General features: G+C 41.4%; 1 protein-coding gene across 5 annotated transcripts in view; it reads right to left on the bottom strand.

Moving 5' to 3' along the window:
- The window catches only part of VTI1A (vesicle transport through interaction with t-SNAREs 1A), a 502,745-nt gene that overhangs the window by 71,260 nt on the left and 412,935 nt on the right, over positions 1-18,550 (bottom strand). Inside the window, exon 9 of one of the 5 annotated variants that reach the window (XM_019502807.1) lies at positions 2,786-3,075. The exons of the other annotated variants lie outside the window; for them this stretch is intronic. Within the exon in view, the coding sequence (XP_019358352.1) occupies positions 3,045-3,075 (31 nt within the window). The 3' untranslated portion in view covers positions 2,786-3,044. Of the gene's footprint in view, positions 1-2,785; positions 3,076-18,550 lie in introns of those variants that run through there. 5 annotated transcript variants of the gene reach the window in all.

The following is an 18,550-nucleotide window of genomic DNA, read 5'->3' as shown; positions in this document are numbered from 1 at the left end:
ATGGTGAGTGAACTTCAACATCTGTTAAACCAAGATGTACTAAATACTCATCCTGGAGAATATTTACTTCTTTTATATTTTCTTCATGTATTTACTTGGGCCTAATGTCTAACAATTCTTCAACAATAAACCTTGATGTTCAGTAGAACATGACATGAACTGAAGAGTTATGGGGCGCATTCTGCATATTCAGATGTACGCGGTAACTATAGACATGCAGATTGATGGATGATGCACACCAATGTGGAGCTTAACAATGGACACTTCTCAATCTAGCTCAAAAATTTGCATCCCAAACCAACCCAGATTTTTTTCTTTATGATATTTCCCTAGTTTAGAAAATGAGACAAGTAGAATACTGCATGTAAAGTGTTTTGAGTTTCTCAGCAGAAAAGCTCAATGAACATGTCAATCACAACGCCATATCTGAATGCTCCTAAATATTGGGGAAAGCTGGATCCAAATGTTGAAGCTTGGGCCCAGCATTACTTACAGATAAAATGAAAAGATGACTTATCTCGAGAAGGCTTGATGTTTTGAGTACAAATACTTGAATCTTTGATTTTTTGAAAATACACATTTTTTCTTATGAAACCCAAAGTGGAAATTAAATGCTCATTATGTTTTTAGAAGTTATGATATTCAGTGAAGTCTAACTGTTGTCTGGACTGTGTAGGGCAAGCTAGTTTTAAATATAGCTAAACAACGTATCAGCAAAACGTTCCTTTCAGCTTCTCAAAGACTTGCATTTGCCAATTTATAATTAGTTGCAGATTTTCAATTACTTTCTAGCTAACAAAACAGTTTCATTTGCATTGTTTACTTGCCACTTAACTCAAATTGTACTCAAATTGGTTGTTTTAAAATGTGACACAAATTTTCAGGGCCATAGGAAATTCTATATATTTTAGTGTAACAAGTAGCTGTATTTTAGTCTTCAGTGATAAAAGTGTACAGAATTTGGCCAAAACTCAATCAATTCAATCACATAATCTCAAAATACCTCCTGTGCAATTTGTCAAAAGAAGATTTTTTTTGGCAAGAACACACAAAACTATAGCAATTTATAATGAGGAGCATAAAATCAAAAAATAAGCAAAGTTTGTTTTGTGTACTAATTGAAACTGGTAAACCACGATAGACAAATTTAAATTCAACGGAAAAATCAAAGAAATTAACCATCAAAATATCAGTCACTGCTACTGTACTTAAATATGGTCCATGGCATTCACTTTTCTTCCTCGTGGTGTCAGCTGCCTTTGATTACTAAATTCAAGGTGCAAAAATTTGGGGAGAGAATGGCTCATATGATTAATCTGATTTGGAGCTATGCAGTACCAGGCAGACCTTAGCTAACTCTGTTACATGATCATATAGTATTATGTGAGTTCTTCTAAGAGACTTAAAAAGTGGTTGTCAACAGCAGTCTTTTGTGCCAGGAGATTCCTTTTAGAGAGAGACCTATTCCCTGACCCCTCTTCCTCCCCGCAGCTACTGGCCCTCAATATTGGTTAAAGAGCAAGGGCCTCTAATTTCCAGAATTTAATCTGATATTTGAGAAGCATGTTTTAGTTCCTGTTTCTAATCTGGGTTCATACTCTGTGGCTGCAAGTCACTGGTATGACTCAGTTTTCTCTTCTCCCAAATTGGAATCAGAATATTTACAGGTAGGTTCATTTATTTCTATCAGTTGCTTTGACACCGAACAAAGCAAAACTCTGCAACATATATGAAAAATGAGACACATCTACCAGCTTTCTGTTTGTAAGAACAAACAAACTCTATGGGAAGAAACGCTTTAGGGACTGGGCTCAGACAGATAAATCAAGGACATCTTTTTTTTACTGATGTCTCCCTATTCTGTACATTTCCAATCTACACAAAAGTAAACTTTCAACCACTTATTGCTATATTACATGCACTTTGGGGAATGTGCTGACTCATTTGATTTTATGGGAGGTTAGATTTTTTGCTACAGCCTTCATACTGAAAAGTAAGGGGCAACTCTTGAGATGTGGTGACTTTTGCATCTTAGGACCACCACTGAGCTGGCCTTTTCCTAATAACCATTACACAGACATGTGATTCATTCTTACGTGCTTCTACAAATGTGAAACAAAATTGGTCTCTTACTTTTCTTGGTAGATCCTTCCTCCCATTTCTAAAGGCATCTGCATTCATTTTAAAGTAGGAACAAGGTTCTGCTTTAGGTGCATGGAGGAGTCTAGTTTACAGCATATTTGAGCATTCACAAAGCCTACTGAGTAGCAGTGCTACAAGGCAAGGAAGTCTGTTATCCTCCACTTACAGATGGGGTCTGATGGTTTAAGGTATTTATTTGATTGTTTGACTCATGAATTAAAATAGGAGTTGGAACAAAATACTCTGGAGGATCTCAGCTTAAATGACAAGCCCAAGGTCACACAGGCAAGGCTGGAGCAGAAGAGGACAAGTCTCTCTTTTCAGGGTTCTCAGAGTCCCAAGGTTAGTACCTTAGCTACTGGCCCATCCTCACTTTTCGACATAATGTGAGCAACAATAAATACAGCTGGAAGAACACCATGCTAGAGTTAACAAATGGTTGCTCCGTCATGATGCCCTTACCCCCAAAGAGTACCAAGATGGAAAGTTTCATAGGAGGGAGATGAAGCCTATGTGATACCCATGCAATTATATCCTACAGATCTTAGATACGGAGAAAGATATTTGATTGACACTAGTGACAATTTATTAAAAGGAGATGCTATTATTATAAAATGCTGATTTCCAATGTTGGTAAAGTAATTGTCTCTATATTGTCAGGAGCTCTGAATCTTGACTACACAATGCAACAAAAATAGTTTGTTACTTCTAAATTTTACCATATAATCTCTTATTCTGCCAATGTGTAAAAAATCAGAGTGACGCCCCGATTGGCCTTTATAAAAACTTCTGCTACATGTCTCCTTTCTCTTTGCTGCTCGACACCAGGCAGTCACAGTCTTTACTTTGTCTTTCTCTTGAATTCTCTTTTGAAAAACTTCCAATTGTTCTCTACATGCTTGCTACTTCCGCTCAACACGGTGGGTGGGACCCCTGTTAGAACAAGCACAACAGGACATTCAAGGCAGGGATGAACTTTTCATTTATAAAGTAGCTTTATTAAATACTTTACTTATCATTCTCTAATTTATGCCAACTTCTTATTTGCCGCATGCTAAAATATCTTCATTGATGACACTGGTTATTTCCCCAAGATAGTACAACAAATTCAGGTCTCATAGTACTCTAGCAGACTGTCTTTTTTAAAAAAATCTATATGCATTACCTTAGCCCTGCCTGTTTGGACTTTCATCAGCTATTACATTGCCTGGTTATGAAGTGTCTTGATCTAGAACTCAACCAGGTCTTAAGAGGAGCCCACACAAGTGAGGCATGTTCAGGGCTTCACTTTAATGGAATAGAAATGAAGTCAGCTGGGGACCCCGGCAGAGCAGAACTGGAGCCTTAATGAGCCAGATTGTGTATTTATTCACAAATCCTTCTGTACCTGAGAAGAACTTGGTCATTATGGAGTGAACTTTGATTCCTATCTCGGGCAATGGCTGGTTAGCTCAGGAAAGGTACAGTTTGTGTTTGTCTGACACGAGCAGGCGATGCTTTTCTTTGGAAGACATTTTAATTTTTATTTTAGTTTCCCTTTATTTAACCACGTGCAATGACAATGACAGCAGGGGAACACTCTTGAAGCCATAAGATTTTAATGCTCATCTGTATATGTATGCTGTAGGGAATACCATCTAATTATATTCTATGCACAATAGCAATTTAATATAAATGCTATTTTAAAAAAAATGAAGCCTACCAGTCCTCCCTCTGGTTCAGAACACCCCATTATCTTCTCCTTCTGACAGTAAGAAATGGCTATTTAATCTTACTTTTAACTTTCTGTCTTTAAATCAGTTCTAAATCCATGACAAGACTTTACATCCTACCCCATTGTTAGCAAGAATCCTTAATTGCCTCCTTTAAAAGACTTTATCCAAACCCTTTTGAAAGTTTAAATAAATTATATCCACCGGTTCTCCTTTATCCATTATTTGTTAACTATTTCAAAGAATTCTGACAGGCTATAGAAACTGCGTTGATTTGTCCCCATCATATTATCCTCATCTAGGGGCTTTATATCATCTTTAATCATTCTCTCAACTCTTTTCTTTATACTGATGTGCCTCCCAGGTCCATAATTCCCGGAATCACCCTTATCACCTCTTTAAAAAGATGGAAACAATGTTGATCACCCTCCAGTATAATAGCTTGTGAAAAAAATAATACATTCTAGACTTTTGTTATTAGCTCAGGTATTGGCCATGGTGATTCACACATTCATGACCTCTAGGCTTGATTATTGCAACTCACTAGGGATGGAGCTGCCAATGCTGAAAAAGCTGCAGTTGGTACAGAACACAGCAGCCTATCTTTTTAGCAATGCAAATTTTTGTGAGCACACCACCATGGTGTTCTGCTTTCAGCGCTGGTTCCCTGCTGAATAGAGCCCAAGTCAAGGTCTTTGTCCTCATGTTCAAAACCCCCTCCTGGATGGACCAAAGCTACCCACAAGCATCATTTCCTGGAGGGTCTCACTTCGATGGAATCGGTCAGCCACAAGACTCGGGTACATGAGCTTATGAGGCAGAACTATCTCAGAAGCTAGATCAAGAATAAAATTCACTTCTGCAAGACATCAGAATGACAATGAAACCTTGCTATCTTCAAGTAATAATAAAGTAGAGATGGCCTGTCTGGGGAGTAAGAAGAGATTCAGTTACATTATTTTAACTCTGAAACTTGTAAGGTGTTCAGCTACTATCATGAAGCGTGCATGACAAAAAAACCCCAAAATAGCTACTTCATTCTTGAGTCTCCTCTAAACAGCAGTGCCAAGCAGATCCAATGATCTATTACAAATAAATTTCTCTCTAATTCTTCCAGCCCATTTTTTGCATCCTTCTGGCTCTATCATGACCTCTGTCATTCCCGGCAAAGAAAAACAACGGGGCAGGTATTCTCCCACTCCCTTCCAATGAAAACAAATGATTGAGCCTATTTGCACTTTCTTGCTCTTCAGTCTGAACTAGATTTGACAACAGCCATACATTAATTACATCCTTCCACACTTAAAACCCTCCCTCCAAAACAGAAAAAGAAACCACTCCCTCCCCAGCCCCCCAACCAAACGACCAAACTAATTCCACCCAAATAAAAGGGGATAATAACGAGGGTAATATTGTAGGATTTCTGTTGAAAGTTACCATGCTGCTATTTATTCAACCCCTTCTCTCTGTGTTCATCACCTTATAATATAGAAACAAATGTGGCAGAAAAAAACCAAACAGGTAGCCTAAGTGGGGGCAGACCCCTCATGTCCATCAGTGTATAGGAACCACTATGATTTTTAAAATGATCATATATTGGTGTTTATCATTATCTTGTGAAAAAGCTAATGCAAAGAGAGAACCTGACACTTTGTCATGATGGCAATGAGATTTGCGACCTCTTAAGGAAGGGGAGACTTATAGCTCAGAGTCGCACATCTCTTTGCAGCTTCCGTAAGCTCTTTTCACCATGGGGAGCACCAGAGTCCCAAAGGGAGGGCTAAGAAAGTGAAGGAAAACCTGACCACCATCAGATTCTCAACACTCAACCATCCAACCATAAACCAACCCAACAATAAGAAGGTAGCATGGGAACTAAAATGCCCAAGATTTACCATGAAGGGAGCCACAGATAGACTGGTGGACATAAAAAGGATGACGAATCCCAGTTTCACCTCCACTTCCTCTCTGTTGAGTGGTCAGGAAGAGGGGCATCATCAATAGTCATGGAGAAAGGGCTTTGCGTGGCGCGTCCTGCTGCAACACTCTGCAATAGCTTTAACGCGCTAGGCAGCCTCAAAAGGAGCTGGCAACATGAAAGTGTTAACAGCTAATTGTTCCAGAAATGTGGCATTCTTGATAAGTAGGCCACATTGCTGCCATCAACATGTTGCACCATTTATCAGGAAGTTTTGTAATTTTACATAATTAAGTCTCAAAATAAAATAGATTTGAAGACGATATAGTAACTGCACTTAAAGTTGATGCTATTTTAATTACACTGAAAAATACAATTTGGGCAGGGGCCTTCTGCTTTATTACAGTTACTTCTGTCAAATAACTTCTAATTGTGTGACAAGGTGCCTAAGCCAGTCATTGTTTTTTTTGCCTTTTTCTAAACAGCTTATGCCACTCGAAAAGGATTACTCCCTTTGTAAGTTGCTGTTTCAACTGAAGGGTACCAATTAATTAAGCTATTTACATAAAACTGTCTTGGATCAGCTACCTACAAAGATAAAGGCTGAAATCTGGCTTCTAATTGAACAAATACAATTTTAAAAATAAATAAAATAAGAATAAATACAATGTATTAACTGTAATAATACAAATGAGGAAATTTAGCTGATAAAAATGCACCAGAGATTAAGTCTAAGTTTTTATCATTCAAAATTAGTCAGGAGAAATTTATCCCCAAAAGTGTTCATTTAATTGATGTTTTATTTACTGTCACTTTAAGTATCACTGTATCGTTTGATGTCTTGTATTGTCACCTGATGCGCTGTGATGGAAGGCATAAGGCTTCTCAATATCAGAAGACACACTTATTTTGGATTAGGTTTACTTTTCCAGGACGGAAAAAAGAAGTCCTGTATCCGACACAAACAGTCATTCTATACGCAGCGTGGAATGAGGAATGACATAATTTACCAGCAAAAACCTGGAGTTCTTTAATGCACACAATCAAAAGTAAATGGCATGTTTACCTCTCTAACTTTCTGCATTTGATTGGAGTTCATGCTACACCAGCAAAATAGAATGATTTCTACTTGGGAGCAGGCGAAACACAGCTTACGGCCAATTTAGGTCTCTCTTCCTCCAGCATTAACTACAATCCACATTGCTTTCCCTTAGCCTTGACTGATGAATTGGTGCAGGTTTTTGTTTCACTGGAGGAGCACATCTCCACCAGAGGTTTACGCTGCTGTAGGTACCTTCATGACAGATAGCAAAATAGTTTCAGTGTTCAACCTCCAGTGTGGAAGGCATTTTTTCACCATCTGCCTGTGAGATAGTATAGCTGACTAATGGTTACCTGCTACCCATGCAAAACTTCCACTGAAATGAGTGATACAACTGGGCTTCAGGGCAGGCATGGCTACACGTGCAATTAATGCAACTGAATATTCTCTGTCTCAAATTGAGCCGGAGCAAAGTAATCCCAATGGCCACGTCCAGACATGCATGGATGTTCGGTTCCCCAGGGACAACCAGTGCTGCTGCTAGTTGTCCCCAGGGAATGCCTGTGCCACGCGCCCTCTGGCGCAATGCAAGTTACCCCAGGTGGGGTAGGGGAAGCTGGCTGCGCGGAGCCTGGTGGGCAGCAGTGTGCAGCTCTGGTTGGCCAGGCTTCAGCTTTGGGTGGCGCACGCTGCCACCATGTGCGCCATTCTGCTTTCCTTTTCCTGTGTTTTTTTTTTTGACCCCTAGATACCCAGAGGTCAAAAAAACTCTTTCATGCTGCTCCCTTGCAGCGTGGAGAACCACTAAAAATGCAGTATGTGGTGCCACAGAGGTGCCTGCGGCGCCACATACCACATGGCTGCACTCATCTAGACACAGTCAATGTTACCATCTACACGTGCATTTAAGCACAGTAATTTACTGTGCTGCCACATACCACTTGCATCTGATGGGACTATTAGTAAATTAGTCTACTACGCCCTAATTGCCACACGTGTAGATGGTAATGCTGTACTGTGCAGGAAATTAGTCTGCGGTGCAGTAGGGCATCTTCTGTAAGGCAGCCTCTCTTAAACCACGAGCAACATAATGCTGTATCATTGGCTAATGGATGAGAAGAATTGTTTTTCAGTAAATCCCAGCTGATAATTCTTACCACTTCTGGGCCAACCTGCAAGTTTTGAGTTTAATCTAAAGGTGCAAATGTTAAGTAACTGTGCCTCAGAGGTAGGAGGGATCAGCATCTATAACAACAGAGGCTGTGAATTAAACATGCTATGCTGATATATGGCAAACCAGATCATTAAGGCTTTTGCTTCTGAAAAACACATGCTTCATACTGTGTATGGCATTAAGGGGGGAAACAGTCATCCAATATTATGCAAGGTTGAAAGGGACCTGTGGGATCGGGACTAAAAACAATATCCACTGAAATGTCACGTTGGAAAACCCCCAAAATGTGGCTGGTATTTCTGCTGGTAACTGAACTGCATTTAATTGACGCTCCCTGGTTTCTCACTTTGGAGACAAAGTTGAGAGCAACTGGACTCTTCTCCGGGCAGGGACTGGAACACCGTCTAAATCTGCACAGAGCCATCTGTGCTGTGGCTTACATGCACACAACTCACAAAAAGTTAACAAACAAGCAAACGATTGGAAAATATTAATAATATGCGTTGTCCTCTGACACCACCTTAGCTGACATACCTCATAACCATTTTATAACAATTACAGCCTGCATTTTATTTCAGTTTTTTTCCTAAATCAAATCCTAACTTTATTTTGAGTCTGCTATGATTTTTTGTTTTTTATATGGACGCGTTTTTCCTTCATGTACAATGGCGAGACTGTCCTTTGGCTGGAGCAGTCTTGTTGCACGGTGATGCAATATCTCACAGAAGCTTTCCAGCTGGAGCAGTGAACTTCAAAACCTGGTCACCTAGACCTCTCACAGACATATGGGATCTCTCATCAGGAGGAAATACTTAGAGGCAGCTGCAAATAATGGCAACGAGCCTAGGAGAGGCGGAATGGAATGTGTGCACGCATGTGTGTGTTTGTACGTGTGTGTATTCTGCGGGTGTGTGCATGGAAGGTGCAGGCTGTGATAATTAGGGAGAAGCTGGCGTTATAATAGGCTGAGAAGAGATGAGCTGCCAACATCAACAGGTCACATGTCAAAACAGCTCAATGTATTAGTCAGTTAACAGGAAGTGATAATATAGACCCGCTGGCTTTGTGTCAGCTCTCATACTAAATCACTTTCAGGTACCCGCTTTAGTGACTTCTTCAGCTACAATCTAAATATAACGCAAGGTAAATGTGACAATCAAAACATGGGGTCTCTTCCTTTTTTTTTTATATATTTCAAGGGAGCATTATGATATAATGACGGAAGAGAGCTATAGCTACTGTATACAGCAGTAAACAGCATTATGTACACAACACAGCCACAAGTACCTATGTGTATATGCACATGTATGCATGCAAGAGATTTTTTTTTTCCCTAATAAACAGAACTGAGCGGAAACTATTCTTTTCTCTGGATATTAGAATACATGTGTGACTAAATTACAACACGAATAACTTGCGCAAACGGAAACAAGCCCAGGAGAAAGCTGTTTTCCTTTTTGTACTCCCTTTCAAGCAGTGCTTCTGAAAATCCCTGTGCATCTTAAAACAGTTAAGTGTTGCTTCTTTTTTCTGTAACAGATTCAAAGAGGCCGAAATGTTTGTAAGGTTTCTTGCTTGACAGGCCATCATGTCACCTCTCTGCTTGCATATTGAAACTACAGCACCCCTGCGAAGCGGTTTAATACTTTCCTTTGCTATTTGAATTAGGCATGTTTTTGTCACTCAAATGAGTACATAATGATAAATCACAGACCTGCTGTGTTTGGTCATCTCAAGTGAGTGACAACACAACATTTAACACGCCGTCCACTGTGACATACATAACAGGTGTATCCATCGACCCGCCTGCTATTCCACATCTCTTATCATGGTATCTGGTAAGAAAATGTAAAGCAAGGTACAAATTTATTCCATAGGAATCTCATCTTCTCCATTCCTCCCCTTTCTTAAATGCCATGTCAACAGGAGTGTGTCTGCATAAAAATATCTGCCTACCCTGCTTTATTTTCTGTTTTTTTTCTTCTTCTGATAATGTGGTAGGAAGGTAATGGAAAATGTAAGCAGAGAGAAGAAGGTCCTATATCTCAGCCCAACAGAAATTTCTATAGAACAGAAATCCAAAGACAGATGTCAGCCATAGAGAAAGCCTGGGTCCACTGTATCATAGGGGAATCTACAACAGAATTTCTTGCTTTTTGCTGGCCATCTGGGTCCTACAGAATAATGTGGTCCCTGACACAATTTAGGGCAGTGCAGAACAAAAACAGGACCCTGATGTGGAGATAATGTTGATTTAAAAGTCAGGGATACATGCAGAGCTCTGGAGCGGCGCATTGCCTTCCACGGGCCAATTCCCAGAGAAGCCGCTGCAGAGTGAATCCGGGGAGGGTTCTGGAGTCGCAGCTGTATCAGAGCCTCTTTTTTTTCTTGCACGTTAGTTCATCATTCAAAGTGACATCTGTGTTCTTCCCCACTGTCAGTTGAAGCAGAAAACTTTTCTTTACTTCCTGGACTATGCCCCTAGATGGCTTTTTACTTTTCTTTAAAAAAAAAAATTACGTTGTGGTCTGTAATTCTGAGCAATTCTTTGGGATGCAGTACGTATGGAAGAGGCGATGCAAAACAAAACTGAAGTTGCCTTCTTTGCATGCGTGTCACAGGTGACATTTCTTCTTCTAGTAAGTAAGAACAAGTGACTTATGGTTGACATGGTTTTCTCTACCATTCCCACTCCACTCCAGATCTTATAAAGTGTCTTAAAAAAAAAAAATTAGACCTAAAGCAGGCCTGCTTACCTGGCAGAGGATCTGAAACGTTTCTTTTCATAAGATCCTTGGCAACTACCCTTGGGGAAAACTAGGAGTAATGGTCACAAACTCCTGGGAGACTGTTTCAGGCTCAACATTAGGAAAAATAACCACTTACCAACTAGGGTGTCCAGACTGTGGAATAAGCTCCCTCCAGAGGTGGTGCAATCGCCTACCCTGGCAACGTTCAAGAGGAGACTGGACGGTCACCTCGCTGGGGTCACTTGACCCCAGTTGTCTTTCCTGCTTGGTGCAGGGGGTTGGACCTGATGATTTTCCAATGTCCCTTCCGGCCTTACAATCTATGAATTATCATCTCATGATTTTTATTCTTCATACAGACTTGGACAAGAGAAAATGACTCTTCTAAAGCCATTTTCACTGTTGAGGTTTTAGCCACGCAACCAAATTGAAAGCCACTGCTGCATACATAGGATGCTCTGCCTGATGCTGACGTTCACCCAGCAGCTAGCTGCAAGGTAAGATTGTATTTTTGAAGGCAGCATCCATTTTCACAGCAACCGGGTCCATATTAAGATACACCAGCTGAGTTGCAAAGAAGAGAACGGGCTCACAAAAGAAAAACATGAGCTCTAAATGCTAACGTGACTTTCTATTTGCAGGAAAGCCAGAGCCCTTTCAGTATACCCTTGAGACTGTGTCCTTTTGTCTCCTCAAGCAAACAGTGCGCTGAGGAAAGTTTCCTGGATGGCAGACCTGAAAGTTGGTGTTTCCTGTGTCCACAGCACATTAGCAGCTGCAAGTTAAGAAGTTGTCCCATGAATGTTCATGACCATGAGCTGGAGGGGTCACTTCCAGGAGTGGGGACACCATTCAAACCCCATCCATACCCATTCTGACCTATGGGATATTCTTAGCTTTTCTGCTAGGAACTCAGCCCTTATTTCTGGCTGAAAAATGGCCGTAGGTTTATAATGACTTTCTGCTGTTACTACTCTGGCTATGATCTGCAAGTGAAAGGCTCTGTAACCCATTACCAATCTCTTGAGCGCTCTCATTTACAAAAGAGACTCTGACTTAATAATTAGGATGAAATTTTACACCAAAATATTTCACTGGGATTAATGACTTACCCAAGAGCGTTCAGATACTAGAGGGCTGGATGCCTTAAAAATAACCATGTATCATATAGGTATTCACAGATATTAACAGTGAGCTTATGAATCTCGAAACTTCCAAACAAAAGGACAGCTCTTCTTGAAAGCAACATATTGAAGAAAAAGCAGCACATTTTGTATATTTGTCCCTGAAAAAAAATATTACTTCAAAGAACTGAACAAATAATTTGTACATCCTTAATTTTCCCCCAGGCATCAAGATAGCTCTAGTCCTAATGAGTCCTTTGGAGATTTTCGTTTTATCCTATAAAACTAAAGGGAATGTCTGACAAAATAGGAGTGATTCAATGGAGAGCATGGGGGGGGATGGTCTTGAATGTAAATGTGTCGAAGATAATCCACTTTTTTAGACTTTAAACAACCCTGTCTCTCTACATTCCTTCTCCAACTCTCTGCACTTGGATGGAAGCATCTTCCTTTCCACGTGACCCCAACATGACGAGCACCTCAAGAGCTTTACTTTTTAAAATGTACAATCATTTCTCACTAGCTGACACTAGCTGTTGACCTGTATGATTTGTTATCTTTGACATGAAGTACACAAAAAGCTTTAGAAACTCTGCATACAGGACCATCTGTTTAGTGTTACCCTATTTATACCACTCTTTCTCCGTGAAATGTTTGAATGAGACGTATACGAACCACTAATACTAAGTACAGCATTCAGCAAATGTTAATGACTGCTATAACTCATCACATCTCTCATTCTCAACTCTTTACAGAAGCAATCTGTGATTTACTGGAACTCTTCATTACTGGCTTTTGTCACTGGCCTGGGGAAATGATATATTATTTTACCTAGGATGGAATTTAAACCTGGTCGTTTGGAAGTATGAATGGTAAGTATGGAAGGTACCCCACCCCGCCACTGCCATTGAAACCCTATGGTAATTAATTCTGTTTCTTTATAATGCTATATCTAAGACAGGAGGCAAGTGCTGGCTTTGAAGCAACTGATGACATCTGGGTGGGGAAAAAAAAGGTGCATTAGATCATTTTCTTAAACTCAGCTTTACAGCTGGGCAGGAAATTGGTATCCTGGCCCACACAGGTTTCTGAAATATTCCCAATTTGACATCGGAAGGCAAACAAGAGCATTTAAAGTGACAGACAGGGAAAGAGTATTCCTACCTCTCCCAGAAAAGCCAACATCCCAGTGACTAGTGCACAACCCTCTGGTTTGTCAGGCCAAGATTCAAGTCCTTGTTCTCAAACCTCAGTCTCCCACATCCCAGGTGAGTACCCTGTGCACCATGGGCTTGGGTAATCTGGATGTCTCTCAGGCTGGAAACAGACGTTGCCAAATGGATTTGCTTCACTGGGCAAAATGCACATTGCCCTTTGCCCCACCCATGATGGTGTGGGACAAGGGGCAACATGATCTCCCTTCCTTCCCCACTGTCCCAGGCCTGCGCTGTACGTCTGGGGCAGGAGAGAAAAGTGTTTCCCCACTCAGCCAGCGCTGCAGGGCTCACGGGGCAAGGGAATACCTGGTGCTCCCCGATGCCCTAGACCTGCAGGCCTGGAGCAGCAGGGAACAATGTGGGTCTGACCAACGTGGGTCTGCGGCAGCCGGGAAACACCGGCTGTTCTCCCACCTAGCCAGCCCCACGTGGAAGCACTTTCCCCTGCTGCACTGGACCCACCATTAGTCTCAAGCAGTGGGGAAAGGGGGAATTTCCCCTACCCAGCCAACTCCCTGGGGCTGGCTGAGAGGGTAAACACTTTTCCCCCTGCCCTGGGTCTGTAGCAGTGGGAAAAGCAGCGTTTTCCCCACTCAGCCAGCCCCGTGAGCCTGGATGAGCAGGGAAAGTGCCACAAGGTAACAGACATCCACCATAACAAAGTGGCAGAGTCTATTACCACTTTTTGTTGTGCCACTGACTTTTAGGTGGTGCAACAAAGGGTACGGACATCTACTTGTTCTGCATTTATGCTGCCTTGATGCTGCATTCATGCAGCACAACAGAGAAATAAGATGATGCCTATTTCCACCCCCCGCTTCCTTTGCTGGAAGTGTTCCACTTTGTGTAAGTGTCTTTTGGATCAGGAATCTGATGCTGGAGCCCCAAGAATGTGCAACAACTGTTTGGAGAGAGGAGTAAAATACATTTTCTCTCGTTTTGACCAAAGATTGCCTAAACTGGTAGTTAAGCACCTGCTAAAAAAAAAAAAAAAGTTCACTTTGACAGATCAGTATTTTCTGAAAAAAAAGTGTTTTGCTGAAAAATTCCCAACCAGTTCACACTACTGAGACAAGCATGGAGATTAGGAAGGATTAGGTAAATTCTAGGGCAGGGTGACACCTCAGAGGCTAACTGGGTCAAAGAGGAATGAGCTTTCTGGGAAACAACCTATTTCATTAGATGCTAGGGAACGCCTTCCTTACACCTGATGAAATAGATCTGTTGCCTACAAAAGCTCTCCGAACTAGTAGGAGTAGGTAGGATCCATGGGTTCAGGGACTGCGCAGAGCTGGTGTCATAAGACTGTGCAAAACAGTGACGGTCACTTCTCCAACAGCAACAAGGAGAGAGCACAATGCAAGCAGTCAAGCCACCTTACCCCCATGCCAACACAGGATAGGGGTATGAAGGTCTTGGGTACAAGTGATATATTTCATCAGTTGCATCCCTCTTCAAAGAATCTCCTATTATTAGTCTTTGCAACTAATATTGGTATTATAAGCCTTAATGGATGCATAAACCTGGGACAGGTCCAGAGTCACCTACTGAATGGGCGGCAGAGTATGAAAGCAAAATTCATGAGTCCTGATGTCTAGTTCTCCTTTCTAATGGCTAGCAACTCCATTTCCAGGGTGCTGTCAGACTTCTGCTGGCCTAGCGAACCCAGAATGGGCTGGGCCTACAGTGGTATCACCAACCACTGAATATTTTAGATGAACTCCTTCCATTTATTAACAGAATAAAACCGAAAAATACGTAAGTCCCATGCAATCAGTGGCCTAAGAATACATCCAGTTCCAAATGTCAGTGAAGGTTTTATTATATTTACAATGAAACAAGTGCTAGGATCCAAATTAACAATAACTCCTTATTGAAGCAGCACATCCATTTGCAGCAAGAGACAATGAACTAGTGCAAAATGGAAACAGGATGATGTGTGGCTCGGAAAGTTTAAGAACTTGTGCTTCCTTTTATATCGTCTCAGGCTCATCCTTTCAAACTGTATTATAAATTAAAGAGCTATAATGAACCCTGTCATGAGTGGGGGTTTGGGCCGAGGCAACAATAATACATTTGAAGCAAGAATAATCTATTGGGACCTATAATACCAGCATGCCAGCTTTTTCAAATTAACTGACCACAACTCGCAAACAACTATTAACATGGTGACTGCGTGGGGATACAAAGATATGCAGTGTCTGCACTGGTGAACCACAAAGTATTTTTAAAAAGGGGGGTGGGTGGGGGGAGAAAAGGTCTCTCTACCCCGGGTGGTTGCTAAGACAATGAACTTATTCAATCTTTACAATCTTTTGTGCCTCTTTATAGGAATAGTCTCCCAATTTACTAAATTATAGCTGGTAGTTGCCTTAACATAATTTGTGTGCTAAACTGATCAAAATGTTCGCAATTGGGCTAAACATTATGTTAAATCAGTGGTTATGTATCACAAAACACTGTATATAGATATCACATCAAAATCTTCTTTCAGCTTTGAAAGCAGATTATAAAATTGTCTTAAGTGCACAGTATAATAGGGCCACCCAGGACATCCAAACAGTAATTATTTTTGCATTGAATTCAACAGTGGTAATGCCAATCCTGTCTCTACTACTCTCTTCGCAAGCTGCTACAGAAAGCTTTTGGGTAGAGGGCAGAAAGCACAGAATTAAGAGGAGGGACCTTCGCAGCAGCTCGTTGAATGCCCGTTGGGAGCTGGTTACATGAGAAACGGTGCTGGATCTACCCATCTCAAGGAGATAGGGCACACCACACCGGTCTCCAGCAGCACACACTGTGGAAGTGCTGAGGTCAAGCTAAATCCCATGTCTTGCCACACAGCACAGCAACACATTGCTATTACACTAGCAGGCCAGTTTGGATTATTTCATTTCTGCTTTTGACTCAACAAGAACTGATGGTTGGAAAACCCCAATCGTTTATACCCTCAAATAAAGTCATAATATTTTTCAGATTTTTTTTTTTTAAACAGAATATGATTTCATAAAGGCACACATGTACTTAAAAAAAATATTCTGGTGGCAAACAGGCCTTTAAAATATATTAGTTTCTATCTTTTCCTTTTTTTTTTTTTAAAGAAGCAAATGAGGAAAAACATACATTTTGGGGACAAATGAACCACCTGATGCTAATGCGGTCAGATATTTGTGAAACCCTGTGTCCACATTTTAAGTAACGAGTGCCAATTTGACAAAACAGCAAGTCCATTTTCGCAATCAGTTAACAACAAAGTTATTTTCAACGCAAGAAATATGATAAAGGTTATTTTTATAATCAGGACAGTGTATTTTTGTCCCCATTTTCTTACACTAAAATATGAGAAAAATCTTTTTTGGCTCAGACTATTAAAAAGATTCACCTCAGGGTAGAAGTCAGACTAACAGACTTTCAGCTGAAAGTTTGTAAGTCTTAAAAATCTGCAAGCAAGTGAGAGCAGCTGGCTGGAACGGGAACATTTAAGCAGCCTTAGCCATGTCGCAGCTTCTATTTCTGCTGTAATAGGTTTGGAGAAGAAGGGAGAATACTTTTGATACCACGTTGTAAGTTTTCCGTGGAAAGGGCCATTTTGGTCGGGCATCTACAAAGCCAAAATTAGATTACTGAATTTTTTTGGAGGAAATTTAAAGGGGGATTTGAACAGAGTATGGCAATGACATATATAGCTAAAAAGTACACAGCTCTTTTTCAGTGGGGTGGGAAGGAAGTTTACTAAGCCCCTCACTTGCAAGTCCAAGGAGCTCTGATTTCCCCGTACTTCTTCACCCTTTGGGCTTGAATACGCATCCTTACTGCTAAGCAGCGAGGGCTGTGCCTTTTGTTGGAACTAATCAACCTCACCTCTCAATTGCCCCAAAAACCGTGCATTTGGCAATGGGAGAGGGCCCTCATTTTAAGGGTGAAGTGCATGCTCCACAGCACACGCTGGCTCTACCAGCCTGGGAGCGCAAATCAGTTAAGAGCTTGCAATGCGATACAGCGTGAAAATGAGCCATGGCTTTGGCCTGCATACCCAGGGGCTTGCATCATGGTAGGAGGCTGTTAGCTCTTCTTCATCTGACACTGGTGAGATCACGCCTGAAATACCGCAGGTCTTTTCTGGGAACTGATTCTCAGTAACAGAGAGCTGTGGACAAACTCGATGGAAATCAGACTGGCAAAACAGTCACTAAGAGGAATCAAGCATGGATTTATGAAATAGCATTTGGAAGACTACATTGAGTTTGGATAAGTATGAGTTTAAAAACTACTAAGGGTGATGTGTTAAAAATGAATGGAAAGGTGTAAATACTACAAAGACAGGACCCATTTAGGCTAGTAAAATTGAGGTGTCATGGTCAGCAATGACCACGGAGAAAAAAATGTGTTATGAGGTAAAAATATATGGATGTATATGACTGTCCCATAACACCACGTTGAAGACACAATTTCAAACTCGCTGTCTATGGGAGAGTATTTTTGCATCTTGCAACACTTAAAGCAGAAACAAGCAAAGCAGGATAGACCAGATTGCTCTTGCTCAGACTTACTAATTTGCATCTCAATTACTGCTGCATCCTTTTCTCTGGCCTTGGAAAATGCCATCTTGCCCCGGTCACATCCATTTTGAATGCTGCCAGAAACATTATTTTCTTCACTCATTGCTTAGACCATGTAACCCCTATTTTTGTACTGTGTGCTGGCTTCCTCAAACATGAGCAGATCGTCTTCACTGCCAATGCCTTTCACAGCCTCCACACTTACAATCTTTACTTCATTATGAGAGGTTGACTTCCACTTCTAATAGGTCCGTGTTGCCAAATTTTCATGCACACTTTTGTGCTTTCCTCATCCTGCTCCCCCTTCACGCCCCTTCTGGAAGCTCCTGAGAACAGCTCTGTGCAAATATCTGCAAAACCACATTATTGTTCTCCTTCAAATCCCTGCCCAAAACTCTGTGTTGTTTTCATGCCCACCGAAAAATTTGAATATGGGCAGGCTGTAGGTGTACTAAGACCCCTGTCAATCAAAAAAAGGGAAGAGGGAGGACCTGGGCAACTATAGGCCCATTAGTCTTACTTCAATCCTGGGGAAACTCTTTGAGAAGATCATCATGGAGCACATCTGCGATGGGCCGGCTTCAGGGATGATGTTCAAGGGCAACCAGCACGGTTTCATTAGGGGCAGGTCATGTCAGACCAACCTGATTGCCTTCTACAATCAGGTCACAAAAGCCTTGGATGCAGGTGTCACTGTGGACGTAGTCTTTCTGGACTTCAGCAAGCCCTTTGACACCGTCTCCCACCCCATTCTCATTAAAAAACTACGTGACTGTGGCACTGATGCCTACACAGTCAGATGGATTGCAGATTGGCTGAGGGGTCGTAGTCAGAGGGTGGTGGTGGACGGGTCTTTTTCGACCTGGAGAGAAGTGGGCAGTGGGGTCCCCCAGGGCTCGGTCCTTGGGCCCG

Source organism: Gavialis gangeticus, unplaced genomic scaffold (assembly GCF_001723915.1).
Source record: "Gavialis gangeticus isolate Ggan-Ray unplaced genomic scaffold, GavGan_comp1, whole genome shotgun sequence".
NCBI classification, from domain to species: Eukaryota; Metazoa; Chordata; order Crocodylia; family Gavialidae; genus Gavialis; species Gavialis gangeticus.
The sequence above is the reverse complement of the archived record's forward strand: the minus strand, read 5'-3'. Positions and strand labels throughout refer to the sequence as shown.